General features: G+C 40.2%; 2 protein-coding genes across 3 annotated transcripts in view; both read left to right on the top strand.

Annotated features, from left to right (window-relative positions):
- Window positions 1–113: 113 nt before the first annotated feature.
- LOC132114854 (pre-mRNA-splicing factor SPF27) lies at window positions 114–4,824 on the top strand. Its single transcript, XM_059523215.1, has 7 exons — window positions 114–273; window positions 502–594; window positions 678–748; window positions 3,104–3,265; window positions 3,941–3,991; window positions 4,180–4,260; window positions 4,374–4,824. The coding sequence occupies exons 1-7, from the start codon at window positions 181–183 to the stop codon at window positions 4,498–4,500; spliced, it is 678 nt and encodes a 225-aa protein (XP_059379198.1). The 5' UTR covers window positions 114–180; the 3' UTR covers window positions 4,501–4,824.
- A 4,614-nt stretch (window positions 4,825–9,438) lies between these two features.
- The window catches only part of LOC132114855 (E3 ubiquitin-protein ligase TRIM33-like), a 42,952-nt gene continuing 30,989 nt past the window's right edge, over window positions 9,439–21,401 (top strand). For both annotated transcript variants that reach the window (XM_059523216.1, XM_059523217.1), the window contains exon 1: window positions 9,439–10,018. In XM_059523216.1, the coding sequence (XP_059379199.1) occupies window positions 9,457–10,018 (562 nt within the window). In that variant the 5' untranslated portion in view covers window positions 9,439–9,456. The remainder of the gene's footprint in view (window positions 10,019–21,401) is intronic.

The following is a 21,401-nucleotide window of genomic DNA, read 5'->3' on the forward strand; positions in this document are numbered from 1 at the left end:
TACTCGTAAGCCTTCCCTCACAAGACAAGATGATCTAGCTGAGTTTTATTATTATTTGAATATAAAAAATAAATAAATGTGCGTTAAATTCTCTTCCGATACACAAGAGGGCGCTGGTGTTCGTTTGTCATTCAATCCCGTCGTAAGAGAAGCAGAGCGGGAAGCGTGCTTTTGTAAAGGATGGCAGGACCGGCTTCAGTCGCTGGTGATGTTTTTGTTGATGCTCTGCCTTATTTCGACCAGGGTTATGATGCTCCAGGGGTCAGAGAAGCCGTAAGTTTACGGAATATTACTTTTTGTACGTTCTGTTTCCTTAAAACGACGATGAATAATAAATATAAGACCTGCAGGCTCTATGCAGACTTCTAATGGCTGCGTCTACTTCTGGTTCTTAAAGAGATAGTTCAGTTGTTTATTCATCGTATGTTTCTGTTTTGAGTATGCTATAGTGTTACAGTTTTTCTGTAGTTATATAGTTGTATTGGTTTGAATAATTTTCAGGCAGCTGCTTTGGTGGAAGAAGAGACGAGGCGATACAGACCAACCAAGAACTATTTAAGCTACCTGCCCACACCAGATTTCTCTACTTTTGAGGTACAAGAAAAAGATCCTTTCTGCTTCTGTTTTACTATATTCTGGTTCACACTATATTCTTAGTGTTATGTTGTTCTCATTAGACAGAGATCATGAGGAATGAGTTTGAGAGACTGGCTGCTCGTCAACCCATGGAGCTGCTCAGTATGAAGAGGTAAGATCTACAATAGAAAAAAAAATATATATATATATGTATGTATGTATGTATGTGTGTGTGTATATACACATAGGAGGTAGGAAATTAAATTCCAGTAAATCTAAAGACTTCTTTGAGAGGCTGAAAAAGCTGCAGTAATATAAATAGTTCTAACAGATATGTAATTAAAATATTATTTGCTTTCACAAAAAAACAAATTTATTTACCAACACGTCAACTTCATTTTAAAATACCATGTTATTAACCAATTTCCCGTTAAAGTATTACACTAGCATTATTCAATCCAGCTTATTTTGCAATGCTGTAAAGCTGTTTTCTACGGAGCCCCTCTGGTCCCACTTTGTCAAAAAAAAATATATATATATATAACTAACTCGTGGCCTCAAGATACTAACTCGTGGCCTCAATATAAGTTAACTCGTGGCCTCAAGATAGTGAAGTGTCTGACACATGGACCCTTTGTTATTAAACTGGACCCTGTACTGTAGTGCAATGTAATACTTCACATTCTGTGCAATATTATCTGTTTTAATATTCAGTGTAATATAATTTGATGCAGTTCTGCTTCTATTTATTTACTAGTGCTGTTCATCACAATCAATTCAATTCTGTTAATACAGTAATGTAAATCTTGTAGGCTGCATATCCATAGTCCTTTATAATTCTTCATATTTTATAGCACATATTTATACTTTTTACATGTATATAGGCTACTTGTTTATTTACCAACTTCTATTATTATTTCTATTCCTTTAAATGTCTTGATGTGCACATCAACTGTGACACAAGAATTGTCCCCCGGGTTATCAATATCAATAAAGATCAAAGTATTTCTGATTCTGATTTTAAGTTAGCCTATAGTAGTGTGCAGACTGGTTCATTAATTATTTAAGTGTTTCACATTTTGGAAAACCATGTCCGTGTAGCCTTAGGTCACGGTACCTTAGTCTGGCTGTATGTATTTATGTGTATTTTCCGGTATTTCCCAGTTGACGGCAAAGTTGCGGGATGAGAATGCGTTAGATGATCATATGAATAATTGTGACGGCTTTACAGAGGTAACAGTGTTTTAATTAGAATGGTTAACATTTAGTTAGATGGCAAATTACTGAGTTAAGATAACTGCAAGACTATAGGTGTTCGAGCTGGAAGCATTAACGATTAGCATAGGTTAAGCAGGCTAATTCAACGTTAATGGCTATCAAGTCACTGCTATCTTAGTCTCTGTTACTAACGTTACAAATTTTACCGGACTTGATAGCCATTAACGTTGAATTAGCCTGCTTAACTTATCTTAACTCAGTAATTTGCCATCTAACTAAATGTATAACAAAGGGTCCATGTGTCAGACACTTCACTATCTTGAGGCCACGAGTTAACTTATCTTGAGGCCACGAGTTAGTATCTTGAGGCCACGAATTAGTATCTTGAGGCAGTTAGTTATATATATTTTTTTTGACAAAGTGGGACCAGAGGGGCTCTGTAGTTTTCTGTGAATATGCAAGACTTCTGCTGAATGTCAAAGTGCAGTAAATGGTAAAATATTTGCACTACAAACCAGTGTTTGATTACAATAATGAATTAAAATATTATGATGATAAATACCAGTTTGCAGAGTCAAGCAGCATAGCTGACAATTTTGTACAGCTAAAATTATTTGAAGCGTGGAGTTTATATAGGTAAAATAACTAGAAGCTTAATACATTCAAGTTGTTCTGTACATGTCAAAAATAAGTTGGATGGAGGTCTCCACCAATCAGATGCCACTGTTAATAATGAAAATGCAAAAAAGCAACTTGTAAATATTATACTTCTTATACATTTGTATATATCAAAAGCATTTAAGTAGAAAAAGTTGTTTTCTACTTAAAATCAGTTACTCTATGCTAGTAGTTTTAGATTGCACCATTGTTTCATTGTACAGCTCATTCCCAGTGCTTTGCTTGTAGTTTGTTCCTTCATACAAAAATGTAAGATCTGGTTAGTTTGGTAAAGTTCCTCTTTATTGAAGCTGATCTATTGCACACATTTAAATAATTAAACTAGCTTCATTGTTGATACCTTACAGGCATTGTACAGATGGTGTCGTTTACATTTACACATCCATTTATCCAAAGCAACTTTGCATTCAAGGTGCACATTTTTTATCAGTTCTTGCTTTCCCTGGGAAAAGAACATGAACTTGGCTTTGCTAGTGATACTAAAAGAGACATGCCCTTCTGTTTGAGCTACAGGAAGGCCTACATTAGTTGGTCTAAGCTAGTTTTTAATTAACGTGATAATGAGCGCATCCAGCTATACCTAAAATAGTGTTGTTTACGGTTAGATATCACCTACTTGTGCTTTTCTTAGATATGAGCTTCCTGCTCCATCGTCTGGGCAGAAGAATGACATCACAGCATGGCAGGACTGTGTCAATAACTCTATGGCCCAGCTGGAGCATCAGGCAGTGCGCATTGAGAACCTTGAGCTCATGGCCCAGTATGGAACTAATGCTTGGAAGGTGTCTAATGAGTAAGTGAACAGACTATTCAAGATTTTAATCTTTCGCAGGAAACTTTGACTCCCTGTGTTGATTTAAAGGAATAGTTGATCCAGAAATTAAAATGCACTCATCCTCAGGCCATTCAAGATGTGGATGAGTTTGTTTCTTCATCAGAACAGTTTTGAGGAAATTGAGCATTACATCACCTGCTCACCAGTAGATCCTCTCCAGTGAATGGGTGCCGTCACAATGAGAGTCCAAACAGCTGATAAAAACATCACAATGATCCACAAGTAATCCATATGACTCCCATCCATCCGTTAACATCCATTAACATCATCCATCATTAAGGCATTTTATCATTTAACCATTGGCTTTGGCCAAAATAGTCCATTCCATTGTTGAGCAAGTGTTGTAATGCTAAATGTCTCCAAATTTGTTCACACTGAGAAACAAGCTCATCTGCATGAGCTTAACTGGGTATGAGTTGAACTATTTCTTTAATATGGGACCTTCATCTTTAGGTTATTTTTGAAGGGGTTAATGTCTGAATACAGTGAACACTATTTGCGGGCTCATGACCTTGGATTAAAAAGCTATTTAATTCATAACTGACACAATAGAAATAGAAAATGAAAACAGTTGTGAGATTTATTTGTGGATTTTATGTTGATCATAACTGGTTGTTGTCTCTGTGATTACAGTAACTTGGCCGTAATGATTGAAAATGCACAAAAGGAACTGCAGAAGGTTCGGTAAGTAACATGTAGGTCAATGCAAATTACTTTACATATGGATGTTGTATATTGTGGTTGTGCACAAACTATTTAATTGGCTTTTGAAATTAATATTAAAATGCAGTTATCTATTAACAGGGTAATATCTATTTATAGGGTTATCTATTAACAGGATTCCCCTAACGTGTTTCTGTTGTGGTTTTAAGAAAGCAGATACAGGACCTGAACTGGCAGCGCAAAAACGATCAGATGGCTGGAGGAGCCAAACTACGAGAACTTGAGTCAAAGTCAGTACTTCATTCTGTTTCTATATGGAACAGATTTTCAGAATTTGTCTTAAGGTTGATTTTAATTAATTTACTCCGCTCTGATGAAATTGTTTCTGCTTATGTTTCCACAGCTGGGTGTCTCTCGTTAGTAAGAACTATGAGATTGAGCGTGCCATCATTCAGCTGGAGAATGAAGTGGCACAGACGAAACAGCAACAGGGTGATGAGAACAAAGAGAATATTAGACAGGACTTTTAAATAATGAAAACGGAATTTTTAAATGTTTGTTTTGTTCTGTTTTCATGACAAACTGAGAAAATGGTCTTCATAAAGCACAAATGAGCAATATAGTGTTGTAGTGCTAATAGAGGGTATGCCAGTTTATAGTTCATGATTTTGCACCAAAATTAAACAAGATGTCTATTTCGACTCTGAAAATCAGTAACTCACATTCGTTTACTGTGTGCAGAAAGTAGATAATGTGGGTGTGTTGTCATTAATAATTTTGTGGGGTTTTTTTTTATGAATGATTACCTGATGGACATTTAGTTTTTAATTTTCATGTTCTACTCTATTTGTAATTTTTTTTTTTTTTTTTACAAAATATACAATAAAATGGTGAAATAATGACTTGCAGTGTTTGGTTTCTCCGTTAACAAAGACTCCACCAATGGTTCTGGAAATTAAAACAAAATTTATCTTAGAAAATCACATGCTAACCCTTTTGGTCTTGATTTGATCACTTTATATTCTTGTTTCATGTCTTTAGTGTTGATATGCTAAATAAACAAACTGTAAAAATGACATTAGTGACCTGTATTGGACTGTGGTATGGAAGGGAAATTACTGCATTTAGGTTTATCTTTTGTATTGAGTTATTTAAAAGTAACTTAAGTTTTAGGCTTGTGTTGTAAATGTTAACATGCAACAGTAGTTGGTTACATGCAATTCATGTTCTGTTTGTGGGTCTTAACATCTTGCTTAAGTTGGCTTGAAAAAGCCAACTTGCTGAAATCCTATTAAAACCACCTTCTTCAATGCACACAGACTGAAGTAGTCTAAGTCTTTAGATGTTTTAATTGTGATGATTTTGGCTCACATTTAACAAAAACCCACCAATTCAAGATCTCAACAAATTAGAATATGCCAATCAACTCAAAACACCTGCAAAGGTTTCCTGAGCCTTCAGAATGGTCTCTCAGTTTGGTTCACTAGTCTACACAGTCATGGGGAAGACTGATGATCTGACAGTTGTCCAGAAGACAATCATTGACCCCCTTCACTAGGAGTGTAAGTCACAAAAATTAATTTCCAGTAAGCTGGCTGTTCACAGAGTGCTGTATCCAAGCATATTAACACAAAGTTGAGTGGAACGTGTAAAAAGAAGTGTGGAAGAAAAAGATGCACAACCAACCGAGAGAACTGCAACCTTATGAGGATTGTCAAGCAAAATTGATTCAAGAATTTGAGTGAACTTCACAAGGAATGGACTGAGGCTGGGGTTAAGGCATCAAGAGCCACCACATACAGACGTGTCAAGGAATTTGGCTGCATTAGTCGTATTCCTCTTGTTAAGCCACTCCTGTACCACAGACAATGTCAGAGGCATCTTACCTTGGCTAAAGAGGAGCAAAACTGGACTGTTGCCCAGTGATCCAAAGTCCTTTTTTCAGATTAGAGCAAGTTTTGTATTTCATTTGGAAACCAAGGTCCGAGAGTCTGGATGAAAGGTGAAGAAGCTCATAGCCCAAGTTGTTTGAATTCCAGTGTTAAGTTTCCACAGTCTGTGATGATTTGGGGTGCAATGTCATCTGCTGGTGTTGGTCCATTGTGTTTTTTAAAAACCAAAGTCACTGCACCCGTTTACCAAGAAATCTTGGAGCATTTCATGCTTTCTTCTGCTGACCAGCTTTTTGAAGATGCAGATTTCATTTTCCAGCAGTATTTGGCACCTGCCCACACTGCCAAAAGCACCAAAAGTTGGTTAAATGACCATGCTGTTGATGTGCTTAACTGCCAGCAAACTCACCAGACCTGAACCCCAGAGAAAATCTGTAGGGTACTGTCAAGAGGAAAATGAGAAACGAGAGACCAAAAAATGCAGATGAGCTGAAGGCCACTGTCAAAGAAAACTGGGCTTCCATGCCACCTCAGCAGTGCCACAAACTGATCACTCCATGCAATTTCAGTTGAATTACTGAAATAAATTAACTTTTCCTAGACATTCTAATTTATTGAGAAGTACCTGTATGTCAGATAACTATGTTAGCTGTGATGGATGTTGTAAGATTAATTGTTTGGGTAAGATTAATTGCTGCGGGAAAAAATAGTTTTTTTGCCTGGCTGTTCTGTTGGTCAGTGCTCTGTAGCACCGACCAGAAGGCAACAGTTGAAAGAGAGAGTGGTCTGGGTGTGAGGGGTCCAAGGTGATTTTTTTTTAAACCCCTTTTCCTTATTCTGGAGATCTAAGATCTTGGAGGCCGGGCAGAGGGGCACCAATGATCCTCTCAGCAGTCCTGACTGTCTGTTGTAGTCTCTTGATGTTTGATTTGGTAGCTGAACCAAACCAGACAGTTATGGATGAAATCAGGACAGACTCAGTGATGGCAGAGTAGAACTGTTTCAGCAGCTCCTGTGGAAGGTTGAATTTCCTCAGCTGGCGAAGGAAGTACAACCTCTGCTGGGCCTTTTTCTGCAATGGTGTCTATGTGAGTGTCCCACTTCAGGTCCTACGAGATGGTGGTGCCCAGGAACCTGAATAACTCCACTGCATGCTGTTCATGATGGTGAGTGGGGGGAGTGCAGAGAAGTCCACGATCATCTCCAGGTTGTTAAGACCGCACCAGACAGCCAGCTGCTCAACCTCCGGTATGTAAGCAGACTCGTCTCCGTCCTCAATGAGGCCGATGACTGTAGTGTCATCTGCTGACTTTCTGGAGCTCGACAGAGGGGTCCTTTGAAGTGCAGTCACTCGTGTAGAGAGATAAGAGCAGTGGGGAGAGAACACATACCTGGGGGTTGCTAGTGCTGATGGTGATAGTCCTGGATGTGAGTTTGCCCATTCTCACTAGCTGCTGTCTGTCTGTCAGGAAGCTGGTGATCCACTGACAGATGGAGGGGGGCACGAAGAGCTGTGTGAGTTTGTCAGAGAGAAGGTCAGGCATGATGGTATTAAAGGCCAAACGGAAGTCCACAAATAGGATCCTTGCATAATTCCCAGGTCTGTTGAGGTGTTGCAGGATTTAATGCAATCCCATGTTGATATAAGCACACAGTGAGTACGCAGTGACCTCACGTTGTGAACACAGTATGAGCGCACCCTGAGTGTGCAATGATCTCACACTGACCACAGTATGAGCGCACAGTGAGTGTGCAGTGACATGTTGTGAACACAGTATGAGCGCACAGTGAGTGTGCAGTGACATCACACTGACCACAGTATGAGCGCACAGTGGGTGTGCAGTGACCTCACATTGTGAGCACAGTATGAGCGCACAGTGAGTGCGCAGTGACCTCACATTGTGACCACAGTATGAGCACACAGTGAGTGTGCAGTGACCTCACATTGTGACCACAGTATGAGCACACAGTGAGTGTGCAGTGACCTCACATTGTGACCACAGTATGAGCACACAGTGAGTGCGCAGTGACCTCACACTGACTAAAGTATGAGCGCACAGTGAGTGCGCAGTGACCTCACATTGTGACCACAGTATGAGTGCACAGTGAGTGCGCAGTGACTTCACATTGTGACCACAGTATGAGCGCACAGTGAGTGCGCAGTGACCTCACATTGTGAGCACAGTATGAGTGCACAGTGAGTGCGCAGTCACCTCACATTGTGAGCACAGTATGAGTGCACAGTGAGTGCGCAGTGACCTCACATTGTGAGCACAGTATGAGTGCACAGTGAGTGCGCAGTGACCTCACATTGTGACCACAGTATGAGCGCACAGTGAGTGTGCAGTGACCTCACATTGTGACCACAGTATGAGCACACAGTGAGTGCGCTGTGTGGTTATACTGTTAGCTCATTGTGACCCACTCATTGTGACCACACCATGAGAATCATGTGAACTCATGGTAACATCATTGTGAGATCAAATTGTTGAATGGGAAAGTCACATGATGTGAACATTTCTACCCCCACAAGGCGAGCAGCTCCAGGTAAAATAGAAGAGTGTTTATTTGTTTACTGATAGATTACATATCATGTGAATCATCCAGTAAACATTTCTCAAAATTACTATTAAATTATTTATGTGTAAAACGTACTGATGAGTGCAGCTTTAACATGCACAAAAACAGTCAAAGATGCATTGGTCGCCCACAAAAGCTTACTTTCAAAAAAGAGCAGTGAAAGAGAAACATCAGCAGGAGTTATCAAGAAGGATGAAGGTTAGTGTGGCATTTCTTATAATGTGTTTGTGTGAAGTTTTTGGTTGACAAAAGTTGGATCGTTTGCAGACCTTTCATGTAAGAAATTATGGCTTTGATATATTATATTTAAAGACTTGGTAACCATGATTTCCCCCAGGATCAAAAAAAAAAAAAAAAAAAAACCTTTCTATTTAATCGAGTCATCAAAATAGGAGATATTGTCCTTGACACTTTTTAAATTTACATTTAGTCATTTAGCAAAAAAGCGACTTACAAATGAGAACAATGGAAGCAATCAAAATCAACAAAAGAGCAATGATATGCTATAACAAATCTCAATTAGCTTAATGCAGTACGTAGCAAGTTTTTAAAAAAATATAATATTATAAATAAAGAGAAAACGAAAAATAAAAAATAAGAAGATAGAATAGGAAAATAATAGAGCAATCTAGTGTTAGAGGCCTTTTTTGCTTTTGTTAAATAAAAAAACTTATAGATAGAATACAAAAAGATTAGAGAAGCAAGTGTTAGTTTCTTATTAAAATTTTAAATTGAAAATTAAATCAACTATATTGAAGTTTATACAAACTTTTTTCTATTTGAAGAATAAAATTTTTTTAATTGCAATTCCAATGTTATATTTTTTTCTCATTTTATATTTTGCAATGTATATAATTTAGAAAAACACAAGTAATATTGTACCCTACAAGTATTTTTATTTTTATCTGTAGTCTAGTTTATTCTCTGTGACGTACATTAGAGCGACGGCATGACGTCAAACCCATCGGATTTTCTGAGCGCGTCGAACGTCAGGCGGTTCAAAGAGGAGCAAAGATGGCGGACAACAAAAGCCAAGATTGTACGGAGCGCTCCGCGGATATGGAGGTAGAGGCTTCGAGAACAGATGATAACGGAGACGGCAGCTCAAAGGACCCAGAAGCCGTCATTTTAATCGACTCGGTCCCGAAGGAAGGAACAGACGAGCTCAAGTCTCAAGAGACCGTTCCCCAAGCGCTGACGACATCAAGCAGCAGCTGCAGCGGCGGCGGAGCTACAGACGGAACCCCAAATGCCGAGAGGACCGAGCCGCCGCCGCCGCCGCCGCCATCGTCCTCCTCCTCCTCAGCGGACAGCACCGCTGCTGGCGCATCACCCGCTTTCGTTAACGAAATGTCGCCTCCTCCACCAGCATCCTCAACCTCCTCCTCTTCAACCCCTGCCACCCCGATAAACCTATTGGATACGTGCGCTGTGTGTAAACAGAGTCTCCAGAACCGCGACTGTGAACCCAAACTCCTGCCCTGCCTGCACTCCTTCTGCCTCAAGTGCATCCCGCAGCCGAGGCGAAAGATCACCGTCCCGGTGCAAGGGCCCCACGGACAGGACACTCGTGTTGGTAAGTTGGGAAAAGGGAAGTGAGATTTATCAGTTCTGTCCCCGACAATCCATAAACGATCCATTGCTCAAGTGTTTACACATATTGGCATGTGCAGTCAGCCTCGTATATGTGAGATCGCCAGCTGGGGCTTAGTGTTTAACCCATGCATGTATGGTTATACCTACTGATTGTAGTATTCTAGTATACAGGTTGCTGTCAGAACTTACTAGTTAAGTAACTTACGGCTTAGCAAGTAATGTGAGGTTAGATGAATACCAGCAGCATATTCCCTTTGGTCATGTATAGATGCTGTAACCCCTGGGTTTTCAATCTGTGCCTTGGACTTCCAAATATGTGCAAAGTAGCCTACCCTTATCCTAAAATCTTAAAGGTACACATACATTTTTATGCATAAAGGTCTAATTTATACTATGGAAAATTATTAGGATAAGTATATTTAAAATATTATTTGGAAGTATTTTAGTTTTTATTACTTGGCAGTATTTAGGCCCCCACCCCTGCTCACCACAGTACCATTTTCTTTCTTTCTTTGTATTTACATTAATTTGTTTTGCAATTTATACTACTGTTTATGTCACAAAATATATTGTTGCAAAAAATTCAGTTTATATATATAAATATATATATATATATATATTAGAGCTGCGACCAACGATTCTTTTTTCTGTCAAGTAATCTAACGATTATTTTTTCGATTAGTCGATTACTCTAACAATTATTTTTATTACAATAAATAATTAATCTATTGTTCTTTTTTGATTAATGAATCCTTTGGATAACTTTACAAAAAAATATAAGTACAACTTCTAATATAATATTTCAACCTTTATTCAATTTCAACCAATGTGGTTGAAGTTTTTACAGTATACAAAAATAAAGAGGCAAAGAAAATTATTTTACTATGGTAAATATTAGTTTAATATAGCGCTTATAATTAAACCACAGTAGCCACAAATTTACAGTTGTCTGAGACGTCATGAAATTTAGCATCACAAACCATAAAATGTAGTCAGGGTTCTGCTATGGTTTAGCATGGTTTCCAGAGATCTGGAGCTGATTCTGGGTAGCTCGGTGGTCTGTGACTGTTGTCTCGCAGCGTGCTGTCTTTTAAGGGGTCGTTCACATATTGCGTCTTTTGTGCGCTCAAGTTTGTTATTTCCAAGGTATGCACGCTCATAATGGAAGCGACGCGGTCGCGACGCACACGTGAAAACAGGTGCGTCTGCACCGCATCGAGTTAGAAACATCTCAACTTTTCAGAATGCCGCAAGCGCACCGCGGGTCATGTGACAAGAACTAACCAATCAGTTTCATCCTTTCCCGTAACAACGTTGAAAGCTCAGCTAAGATGAAGGAACTGCTGATCATAGCTGTATATGGATTGCCATTTTGAAATAAATGTAGTAGCAGAGCTACTGCAAGCGATTTTTAGTGCTGCAAATCCATTTATCCTTTGCTGAAATTTCCACGTCTTCATGGAGAGAGCACGTCATGGTTGCTTAGCAATGGCAGACATCCCAGGGGCGCAACTTCCCGAGCGCTTTGGAAAGGAGAAATGGCCGCTATGGGTGATCATACCAATAACTTGTAATCTTTACAAGAATATCAGAATCAGGCAATGAGCAAGTCTGCGTTTATTAGACACTTAATAATATCACATCAGTTTGTACTTTTAGAATTGCCGAATCTGCTGCGGTCGTTCCATCACATCTGCAGCAGAGACCTGAACCAGGAAGTTGGTCACCATATCACACGGTAACCAGTTAAACCGTAACACCGGAGAGCGCCAGGATGTTTTCCTCAGAGGTGCTCGTGCATCGCAGTTGTGCTGCCGTGGTACACCATATCGGTTTTTCAAAAGGAACAAATGGCCATTTTATTTGGCCTCTGTTTGAAGTATTTCACAGTGGTCTCTGTTTTTGTGATAGAATGCAACTTTCTCCATTCCCAGTAGATATGTATATATATATATGTATATATAGATATAGATATAGATATAGATATTTATAGATATAGATATAGATATAGATAGATAGATAGATAGATAGATAGATAGATAGCACATTTATAAAATATACTTATATAGCAGTATGTATCATAATATGCGATTTTTAGTGCTGTCAAACATGAATCACAATTAATTGCATCCAAAATAGAAGTTTTTGTTAACAAAACAAAGTTTGTGGCTTCGATTCCCAGGGAACACAGGTTAGGTAAAAAATGTTTGCCTGTATGCACTGTAAGTTGCTTTGGATAAAAGCGTCTGCTAAATGCATAAATTAAATTTAAATTATATTATGTATAAATATTTATAATTTATATATAAACAAAACAGATTTTTCTTAAATATATACATGCGTGTGTGTATATTTACATATACTAGGGCTGGACGATTATGGCCTAAAATCAAAACCTCGATTAATTGAACGTTTTACCTCGATTACGATTAATGAACGATTATTTTGTTCCTGTTTTGTTTTTTTGCCCTCATAGTTGACTGACAAGTACAATAATTTGTACTGTAAATATGATTGACTATCAGCAGTTATTTTATCTATGTTCGTAACATTTCTTACTAGGGTTGGGATCGTTTGAATTTTATCGATTCCGATTCTTATCGATTCCTAGTTTCGATTCCAATAAGATAAAAAAAAATCAAACATTTAGATGTCAGTAATAAGACAAACAAACAAATCAATTAGCAAGATCATAAATACACCTACAAAATTTCAGGTACAGAAACTGTAAGTTTAAAAACACTGCATAGTTTTTTCTTTTTATAAATAAAATAAAGATTAATCAAGTAAAGTTATTAAATATATTCAGTCAAGATCAGTAAATGTTTTTCTTTTGTTCTTTGATTAACATTAATGACAGGCAGCGCGTTTATTAGGCTCTTGTCTCTTTAAGCAAAAATACTGCACATGTGTGTTTTCTTTCTCATCTGTTGATACAAACCGGGAACCTGCAGCGCGACCGCCGACCGCTGCTCTGTGCGCTGCACACAAACATGCTATAATAAGTTTTGAGATTCTAAGCTACTTTAGTGATAAATCACAGGACAGCGCTGACAACTAGTTTCTGTGTTCCTCTGTGCGCGCGATCTTTACATCCACTGTTTATATGAGTGTTCGTGCCACAATGCAGCTGTGCGAACATGGTAGCTCGATATAATAATACACATCCGATCATCTGATCGCTTGAACGTCCAAACCATAAAACAAATACAACTGACAAAGTGTAGTGAAGACGCAAGGCTCACCGCTCACGTGCCGTCACTATGTGTTGAACCGGCGTTCACCTCCGTGTTTTGCTTTTATGCCACTGACTGGACGGGGCAGAGTCTTGTGGCTACACACGCGCTAGTATGCTTTTAAGGGGGAAGGGTTAACAGGATTAAAAAACCGAAATAACCGACATGGGAAAATTACGTCGGTTAGAGGTTATGAATTTCGGTTTTGATTTACTTTTCGATTAATCGTCCAGCCCTAACATATACATAATAAATGTGCACAGTACACACACACACACATTATGTAAATAAAAACTTTTATTTTGGATGCGATTAATCGTTTGACAGCACTAGCGATTTTAATTTGTTATATTGAAATGTAAACTATATTATTGCACAGCTCTTTATATGAAATAAAATATACTGTAATGCATAGCAAATCTCTACTGCTTAATTTTTTGATTTGCTTGATTGTTTATAGTGCTTGGCGGTTTGACCAAAAATCTATATACCGTTTTTTTTCAAAATTCTACCGGTTTTCCGGTTTATGACGTTTTTTTTTTAATGCATAATCAGGCGTACAATGCATTTTCTGCTGGTTGATATTCCAAGACGTGCTTGCGGATAAGGTGCTGGAGCAAATTGCTCGTGTTTTAGGCCGACAGCACTTGGATAAAATGGATATTATATATGCATAATCTGCCTGCAGTGCATATGCAGTCCGGACTCATTGTGCTTTCACACAGGACGTGTTTGCAGTCCACTACTGATCCGCGTCGGTTTAGTCCACAAACACAACATTTGTTCATTGTTTTGATTTCATATCATGTAAAAAAAAAAAAAAAAAAAAAAATATATATATATATTTTTTTTTTTCTGCATCGTAAGTCTTTTATCACAGAACAATCTTTCATATAGACATTAGTTTAAACTCAATAAATATAAACAACGCATTATTCATGCATTTTATTTCTTGGTTTGTATAATAAGCTGGTCAAGCAAGCGGCAAAACATTTAAACAATAATTAGCCTACTTGTTAAAATATTTAAAATTAAAACACCACAGACAGAAACAGTCTCATGCATTTTGCATTTAAATCTTTATCACAAGCAATCCCACGGGTCTTAATGAACTTTGTTTTTCTGCTTCCATAAAAGTTAACATATTGTTTTCCTTGTTTATCTAAAAGTGCTCTTTTTCTTGTTTTAAACCTAGCCAAAAACCCATGTGACTGCGTTTCCATGTCAATCCATATTCATTTTCCCGCGAACAATGCGCTTTCACTTTAATTCAGCGCCTGCAGCACAGCAAAAATAGACTCAGTACGTTAACAATCGCTGCACTGCTGCATAGCACTGCTCCTTGAACACCCTGACCGCAACCTTTTGGGGCTGGAATCCGTTAATACGCACAGCAGACGGACTGTGTGAAACAGGCGTTATATCTGAGTGGCGCCGATACAGGATGGCTGCCTCCGTGACGTGCTCTGCAGTTGTTTTTGTGTTTTTGTTAGTTTGTCCTGTCTTTAGTTATATTCCTGCAATCAGTTTCACCAGGGACGAATTGCTGGATATTCGGCAACACACATCTCCCGATATTTCACCGGTTTTCGACTATTCTGATGTTTTGCTGGACATTCTTGTCGGCGGAGCGGCTGCGCTGATCACACGCTTCAAGAGGACGCGCAGACGGGGAAAGCGAGCGGGAGCGCTCGTGAGACTCAGAAAACGCGGATTTCGAACGCCGTTGCCTAGCATCCATCTGGCAAATCTCCGCTCTCTACCCAACAAAACGGACGAACTGCTTCTGCTCTCTCGGACAAATAAAGATTTCTCCCACTCTGCTGCTCTGTGTTTCACGGAAACTTGGCTGAATGACACCATACCGGACAGCGCGCTCCATCTGCCGGACTTTCAGCTGTTTAGAGCGGATCGCGACGCAGAATCAACGGGGAAATCGCGCGGCGGCGGGACATGCTTTTACATCAATGAACGGTGGTGTACAGATGTAACTGTGTTAAAGAAGACGTGCTGCTCAAATCTCGAAACGCTCTTCATTAACTGCAAGCCGTTCTATTCGCCGCGGGAGTTTCATTCGTTCATTCTGGTGAGTGTTTACATCCCTCCTCAAGCGCACGTGAGCTCAGCTTTACAGAAACTCGCTGAGCAGATCACAGAGACAGAACAACAACACCCGGACTCTGTTTTAATCATTCTTGGGGACTTTAATAAAGCCAATCTCTCCCGTGAACTGCCAAAATACAGACAGCATGTTACTTGTCCCACAAGAGACAGTAATATACTGGATCACTGTTACACAACAATAAAGGATGCATTTCACTCTGTTCCACGAGCAGCTTTGGGACATTCTGATCACCTTCTGGTTCATCTTATACCGACCTACAGGCAGAAACTAAAATCAGCTAAACCTGTATTAAGGACTGTAAAAAGATGGACTAATGAAGCAGAGCAGGATTTACAATCTTGTTTTGACCTCACTGATTGGAGTGTTTTTGAAGCTGCTGCCACCGATCTGGACGAACTCACAGAGACGGTAACATCATATATCAGTTTCTGTGAGGATATGTGTATTCCTACCAAGACTCAACTAAATTACAACAATGACAAACCGTGGTTCACTGCAAAACTCAGACAGCTCCGTCAGGCCAAAGAAGATGCTTACGTGAAGGGGGACAATGTCTTGTATAAACAGGCTAAATACACACTGGAAAAGGAGATCAAAGTGGCAAAGAGGAATTATTCTGAAAAAATAAGGACTCAGTTCACTTCGAACGACTCCGCATCAGTGTGGAAAAGCCTAAAGAAGATCACCAATTACAAGACACCACCCCCCAGCACTGTGGAAAATCAACGACTGGCAGACGATCTGAACGAGTTTTACTGCAGGTTTGAAAGAACACCCATCACCTGCCCTGAACACCTCACCACACAACCGTTCACACCAATAACAACTCCTGCAACCAACCCTGAATGCCTCTCCAAACAAACGTTCACACCATTCACAGCTCCTGCAACCAACCCTGAATGCCTCTCCACACAACCGTTCACACCATTAACAGCTCCTGCAACCCATCCTGATCACCTCTCCAATCAACCGCTCTCACCATTCACAACTCCTGCAACCAACCCTGAATGCCTCTCCAAACAACTGTTCACACCACTCACAACTCCTGCAACCCACCCTGAACACCTCTCCAATCAAGCGCTCTCACCATTCACACCTCCTGCATCCCCCCTCTCCCCCACACCTGCAATACAGATCAGCGAGGATGCGGTGCGCCAGGTCTTCAGGAAGCAGAAAAGGAAAAAAGCACCAGGCCCAGATTGTGTTACACCAGCCTGTCTGAAATCCTGTGCTGACCAGCTGGCCCCCATCTTCACAAAGATCTTCAACAGATCGCTGGAGCTGTGCGAAGTCCCTTCATGCTTCAAACGCTCCACCATCATCCCCATCCCAAAGAAATCCAAAATTACAGGACTAAATGACTACAGGCCTGTGGCTCTAACGTCTGTAGTCATGAAGTCATTTGAAAAACTGGTGCTGGCCCACCTGAAGGACATCACTGGACCCTTGCTGGATCCTCTTCAGTTTGCCTACAGAGCAAACAGGTCTGTGGACGATGCAGTAAACATCGGACTGCATTATGTTCTGCAACACCTAGACAGACCGGGGACCTATGTGAGGATCCTGTTTGTGGACTTCAGCTCTGCCTTCAACACGATCATCCCAAACCTCCTCCTGCCCAAACTAACTCAGCTCTCCGTGCCCACCTCCGTCTGTCAGTGGATCAACAGCTTCCTGACAGACAGGCAGCAGCTAGTGAGGCTGGGAAAATACACATCCAGCACCCGTACAATCAGCACCGGAGCTCCCCAGGGCTGTGTTCTCTCCCCACTGCTCTTCTCCCTGTACACTAATGACTGCACATCTAAGGACCCCTCTGTCAAGCTCATGAAGTTTGCAGATGACACCACACTCATCGGCCTCATTCAGGACGGTGACGAGTCTGCTTACAGACAGGAGGTTAAAGAGCTGGCTGTCTGGTGCAGTCTCAACAACCTGGAGCTTAACACGCTCAAAACAGTGGAGATGATCGTGGACTTCAGGAGAAACCCCCCTGCACTCCCCCCACTCACCATCATGAACAGCACTGTGACTGCAGTGGAGTCATTCAGGTTCCTGGGCACCACTATCTCTCAGGACCTGAAGTGGGACATTCGCATTGACTCCATTGTGAAAAAGGCCCAGCAGAGGTTGTACTTCCTTCGCCAGCTGAGGAAGTTTAACCTGCCACAGGATCTGCTGAAACAGTTCTACTCCACCATCATCGAATCCATCCTCTGCACTTCAGTAACTGTCTGGTTCAGCTCAGCTTCTAAATCGGACCTCAGAAGACTACAGAGGGTAGTCCGGACTGCTGAGCGAATTATCGGTACAACCCTCCCATCTATTCAAGAACTGTACTTATCCAGAGTGAGAAAAAGGGCTGTTAAAATCACTCTGGACCCCTCACATCCAGCACACTCCCTCTTTGAACTGTTGCCATCTGGTCGACGCTACAGAGCACTGAGCACCAGAACGACCAGACACAGGAACAGTTTCTTCCCTCAGGCAATCCATCTTATGAACAGCTGATAATAACTGTGGGACACACTACACTATTTATATTTATATACACTACACTTTTTATCCAACACACATACTTAGCGTACACGTAAATCTTTTGCACATAATATACATGTACATACATGGAACACACTATACTACTTATATTTATATTTATATAGACATACACTTATTTATCCAAACACACATACTTAGCGTACAGTTACAATTTTTCCACATAATATACATGTACATACATAAATGCTCTTTTTAATATACCTGCCATACATTGTCAATTTGTATATTGTCAATCCTTACCCACCTATTTGTACTTTTTATTCCTTATTGTGTTTTTTTGTTCTGTCGCTGTTATGTTGCACTGCGGAGCTCTGTCACGAAAACAAATTCCTCGTATGTGTGAACATACCTGGCAATAAAGCTCATTCTGATTCTGATTCTGATTCTGGTTATAACGTAACACCAGAGCACTACTGTGTTTACCCTCACCACAGGTGTGTTCCATTTGACCGTTAGTGTACTGCGAAGTGGACTTCACAGGGTATTCCGCCATCTTAAGTGAGATTCCAATCCGAAGGTAGCGAACATGTTCAGTTCGAAGGGCACTGCGCACGGCACAGGGAATAAGGGAACATCGATACATCACTTCACAGGAAGTGGAGAGCGATTATCCCCCAACTATCATTGCGCGCAGTACGTCATCACCAGTCAGAACGGCTGTCTTCGCTGTCTTCGTTCATATTCATTACGGATTGTAAAAAGGTATGATAATGTAAAAGCGACTAGAAGCAGATGAGGCTCTGCCATTTTTCTTTATTTTACTTTATTTACCTCAGTGTTTACTATACGGCTGTGTGCAGGAAGATGGCGCACGAGACCGCTATGCAATTATATGACCATTTATTAAAAACACATATATACACAGTTAACCAAATAAAAGTTTATTTTCATATTTGCAAGACAGTTACAGCAGGGCTTCAATTCTGTTAATAGTCGAGTAATAGCAGCAATAGTCAATTAAAGTGTATAATAAACATACGTTTTTCATTATATAGTACTCAATGTTTTTTCTCTTTTTTATTGTATAGTGTACATATTTTAAATCTGATTGTAAATAAAAATTTAAATATGAATGTAGTCCTATATATTTGTTATATCATAATCTGCGCGACCCCATCGTTGACTTTCTTTGATGACGTTTGCAGGGCGTTCCAAATGAGCGGTTATTGTCAGTGAAGTCCACTTCAACTGATATACCGTGCTCAGGGAGTAGGGAGCAGTGAACACTGCGTAGGGACCCTGTCGAATGGAACGCACCTCACGTCTCGCAGTCGCTGCTTAGAAGTGCAACATTGTAAAGGGTCCGTCTGAAACAGTGTCCCGCGGCCGCGGTGCAGCATAACGTTCGTTCCGAACGCTGAGTTATTAAATACACCGGTATGGCGGTATATTCCAAATTAACATCGTAACGAAAATATACACCGGTTTTCGTTATGAACCGGTTTACCGCCCAGCACTAATTGTTATATCGCAAAATTAAACCATACAATTGCCCATAACTCTGATCTGCTGAATGCCTTTTTTACATTTTCACAGAGCCAAAAACACTCCCTTGCTGCCCCAAGTTTGAAAACCCTGCACTAACTAACAATTACATTCTAATGATAGATTCTCTTATTAACTTAGCCTTGTCTAGAGTTGATTTATATTGAATGTATGGTTATTGTATCCTCATTCACGGTAGGTCAAATGTTGTGACAGCTGAGCGATGGGCTTTTTTAAAAAAATTATGCAGTAAGCATATTTTAACTTTTCTCAGTAGACAAGCTCAAACAGTTGCTGTTCTAGTTGATCAGGCCTATGTTCCTGATGTTAGTGCCATCGGGGCAACCAGTGAACTAATTCGGTTTAACACACAAGGTAACTAGGATAACCAGTCAAGAGGATTTGATAGGGCAGGGGTCACGGCCTATGACCTCAGATCATCTTTTCATTCATGCACCATGGTTTTCTTTGACTATGCGCACTGTCTCATCCCAAATTCTGCATTTTTTGCTTTTAAATCAGGATAGAAGCAATGCTGTGGTGATTGATTTGTGATGCAAGGATTCGTTTTAGCATGGTTTGTTGGAGTGTTATCAGTGTATTGTGTCATTATTGGTTCAGTTGAGATATGAGATGATCAGTCTGATTTTTGGTCAATGCTCATGCTTTGCTGTTGACTCCTGAGTGCAATGTATTATTCATTATGCATGCATTTCTTGTAATAAGTTAGCACCATTCACTGTAGTTAATAATAGAGCCCGACCGATATATCGGCCGGCGGATATTATCGGCCGATATAAGCTAATTGCATTTAAATCGGCATCGGCATTTATAACGGCCGATGAAACATGAGAAACAGAGTCTCATGCTTCACTCATGTTATGAGTGTTGCATAGTGTGCCCACCAGAGGGAGCTCTGCAGCTCCAGAGTTAACAACAGCGCCAGAAGTCCACTACAGAAGAAAGCGGTCAGCCAAGCCACGGAGATGTAACAAGCCAGACGGTGAGTCTGTCGTTCGTCATGTGAAATGATTGTAGATTTAGTTCATACCCTGTATATAAAAACTGTGTGGTAGTTCTAGCTAACGGTCCTATCATTATCACTTCTAAATATTCTGTAACATCACTTACAGCAGCTAATGCATTGCTGTATTAGATTAGCCACAAAGCTAATACCATGTTTATCAGTGGAAGAGCGCGAACGTTAATAGGAGGTCAAACTATAACGTTAGCGTTTAACTTATTCTTATTCTATTGCGGTGTGTTTCCCACATAATGACCGCGTAATTGGGCCTTTCACACAGGACGCGGTATGCACGGCGCTTGCCGCTGGGTTCAGCGTTGCCTTTCAGATACAACGCGATTTGCGCTGCGCTATGGCATAGGCGGAGTTTTAAAAACGTTTAGCGGGAGCTCTTTCATAGTCTGTTCCTCCTCCTTTCGGTCAGAAGCAAACATGTATCTGTCCCGTTGTAAGAAGCGAGCGATAGCGCTAGTCCTGCTGATGAGAATTAAGAGAGAAGCAAGGAAAAAGAGACTACCCTCAGGTCCAGAGAACAATTTGGTGAATTCAGGCTGGTTACGTTACTCTAACGCTAATAGCTTCCTTTTTAGCAGGCCCCTTAAATGCTTGCTATTAACTTGTTTGAAGGTGGTTCTTCTCAAAATTGACAGCGGTGTGTTCATGACACTAACGTTAACCATTCAACTTCGAATTGATTCCGTAATCTTCCGGTAATAGTAGGCAAGACGATGTTCTGTGAGAGCAAATATAGAGTAGTTACAGTAACTACAGTAGGTGCGTCAGAAATGATTAAACCAGAGGGGACATGTAAATAAATGTGAGCTGAACAAGCGCTTTTTTTTTTACATATTGTTTCAAAGCAGCTTTACAGACATAACAGGAAAATGTTGAAATAATATTGTTAAATATAAGTAGGTAATACCTATTGCTTGAC

This window comes from Carassius carassius, chromosome 34, assembly GCF_963082965.1.
Source record: "Carassius carassius chromosome 34, fCarCar2.1, whole genome shotgun sequence".
Lineage (NCBI taxonomy): Eukaryota > Metazoa > Chordata > Actinopteri > Cypriniformes > Cyprinidae > Carassius > Carassius carassius.

Excerpts from the sequence above, each read along its gene's own strand:
- LOC132114854 (XM_059523215.1), top strand. The coding sequence starts at position 181 with ATGGCAGGACCGGCTTCAGTCGCTGGTGATGTTTTTGTTGATGCTCTG. Across the intron at positions 274-501 it reads CTCCAGGGGTCAGAGAAGCC|GCAGCTGCTTTGGTGGAAGA; the intron begins GTAAGTTTACGG and ends AATAATTTTCAG. Across the intron at positions 3,992-4,179 it reads AAGGAACTGCAGAAGGTTCG|AAAGCAGATACAGGACCTGA; the intron begins GTAAGTAACATG and ends TGTGGTTTTAAG.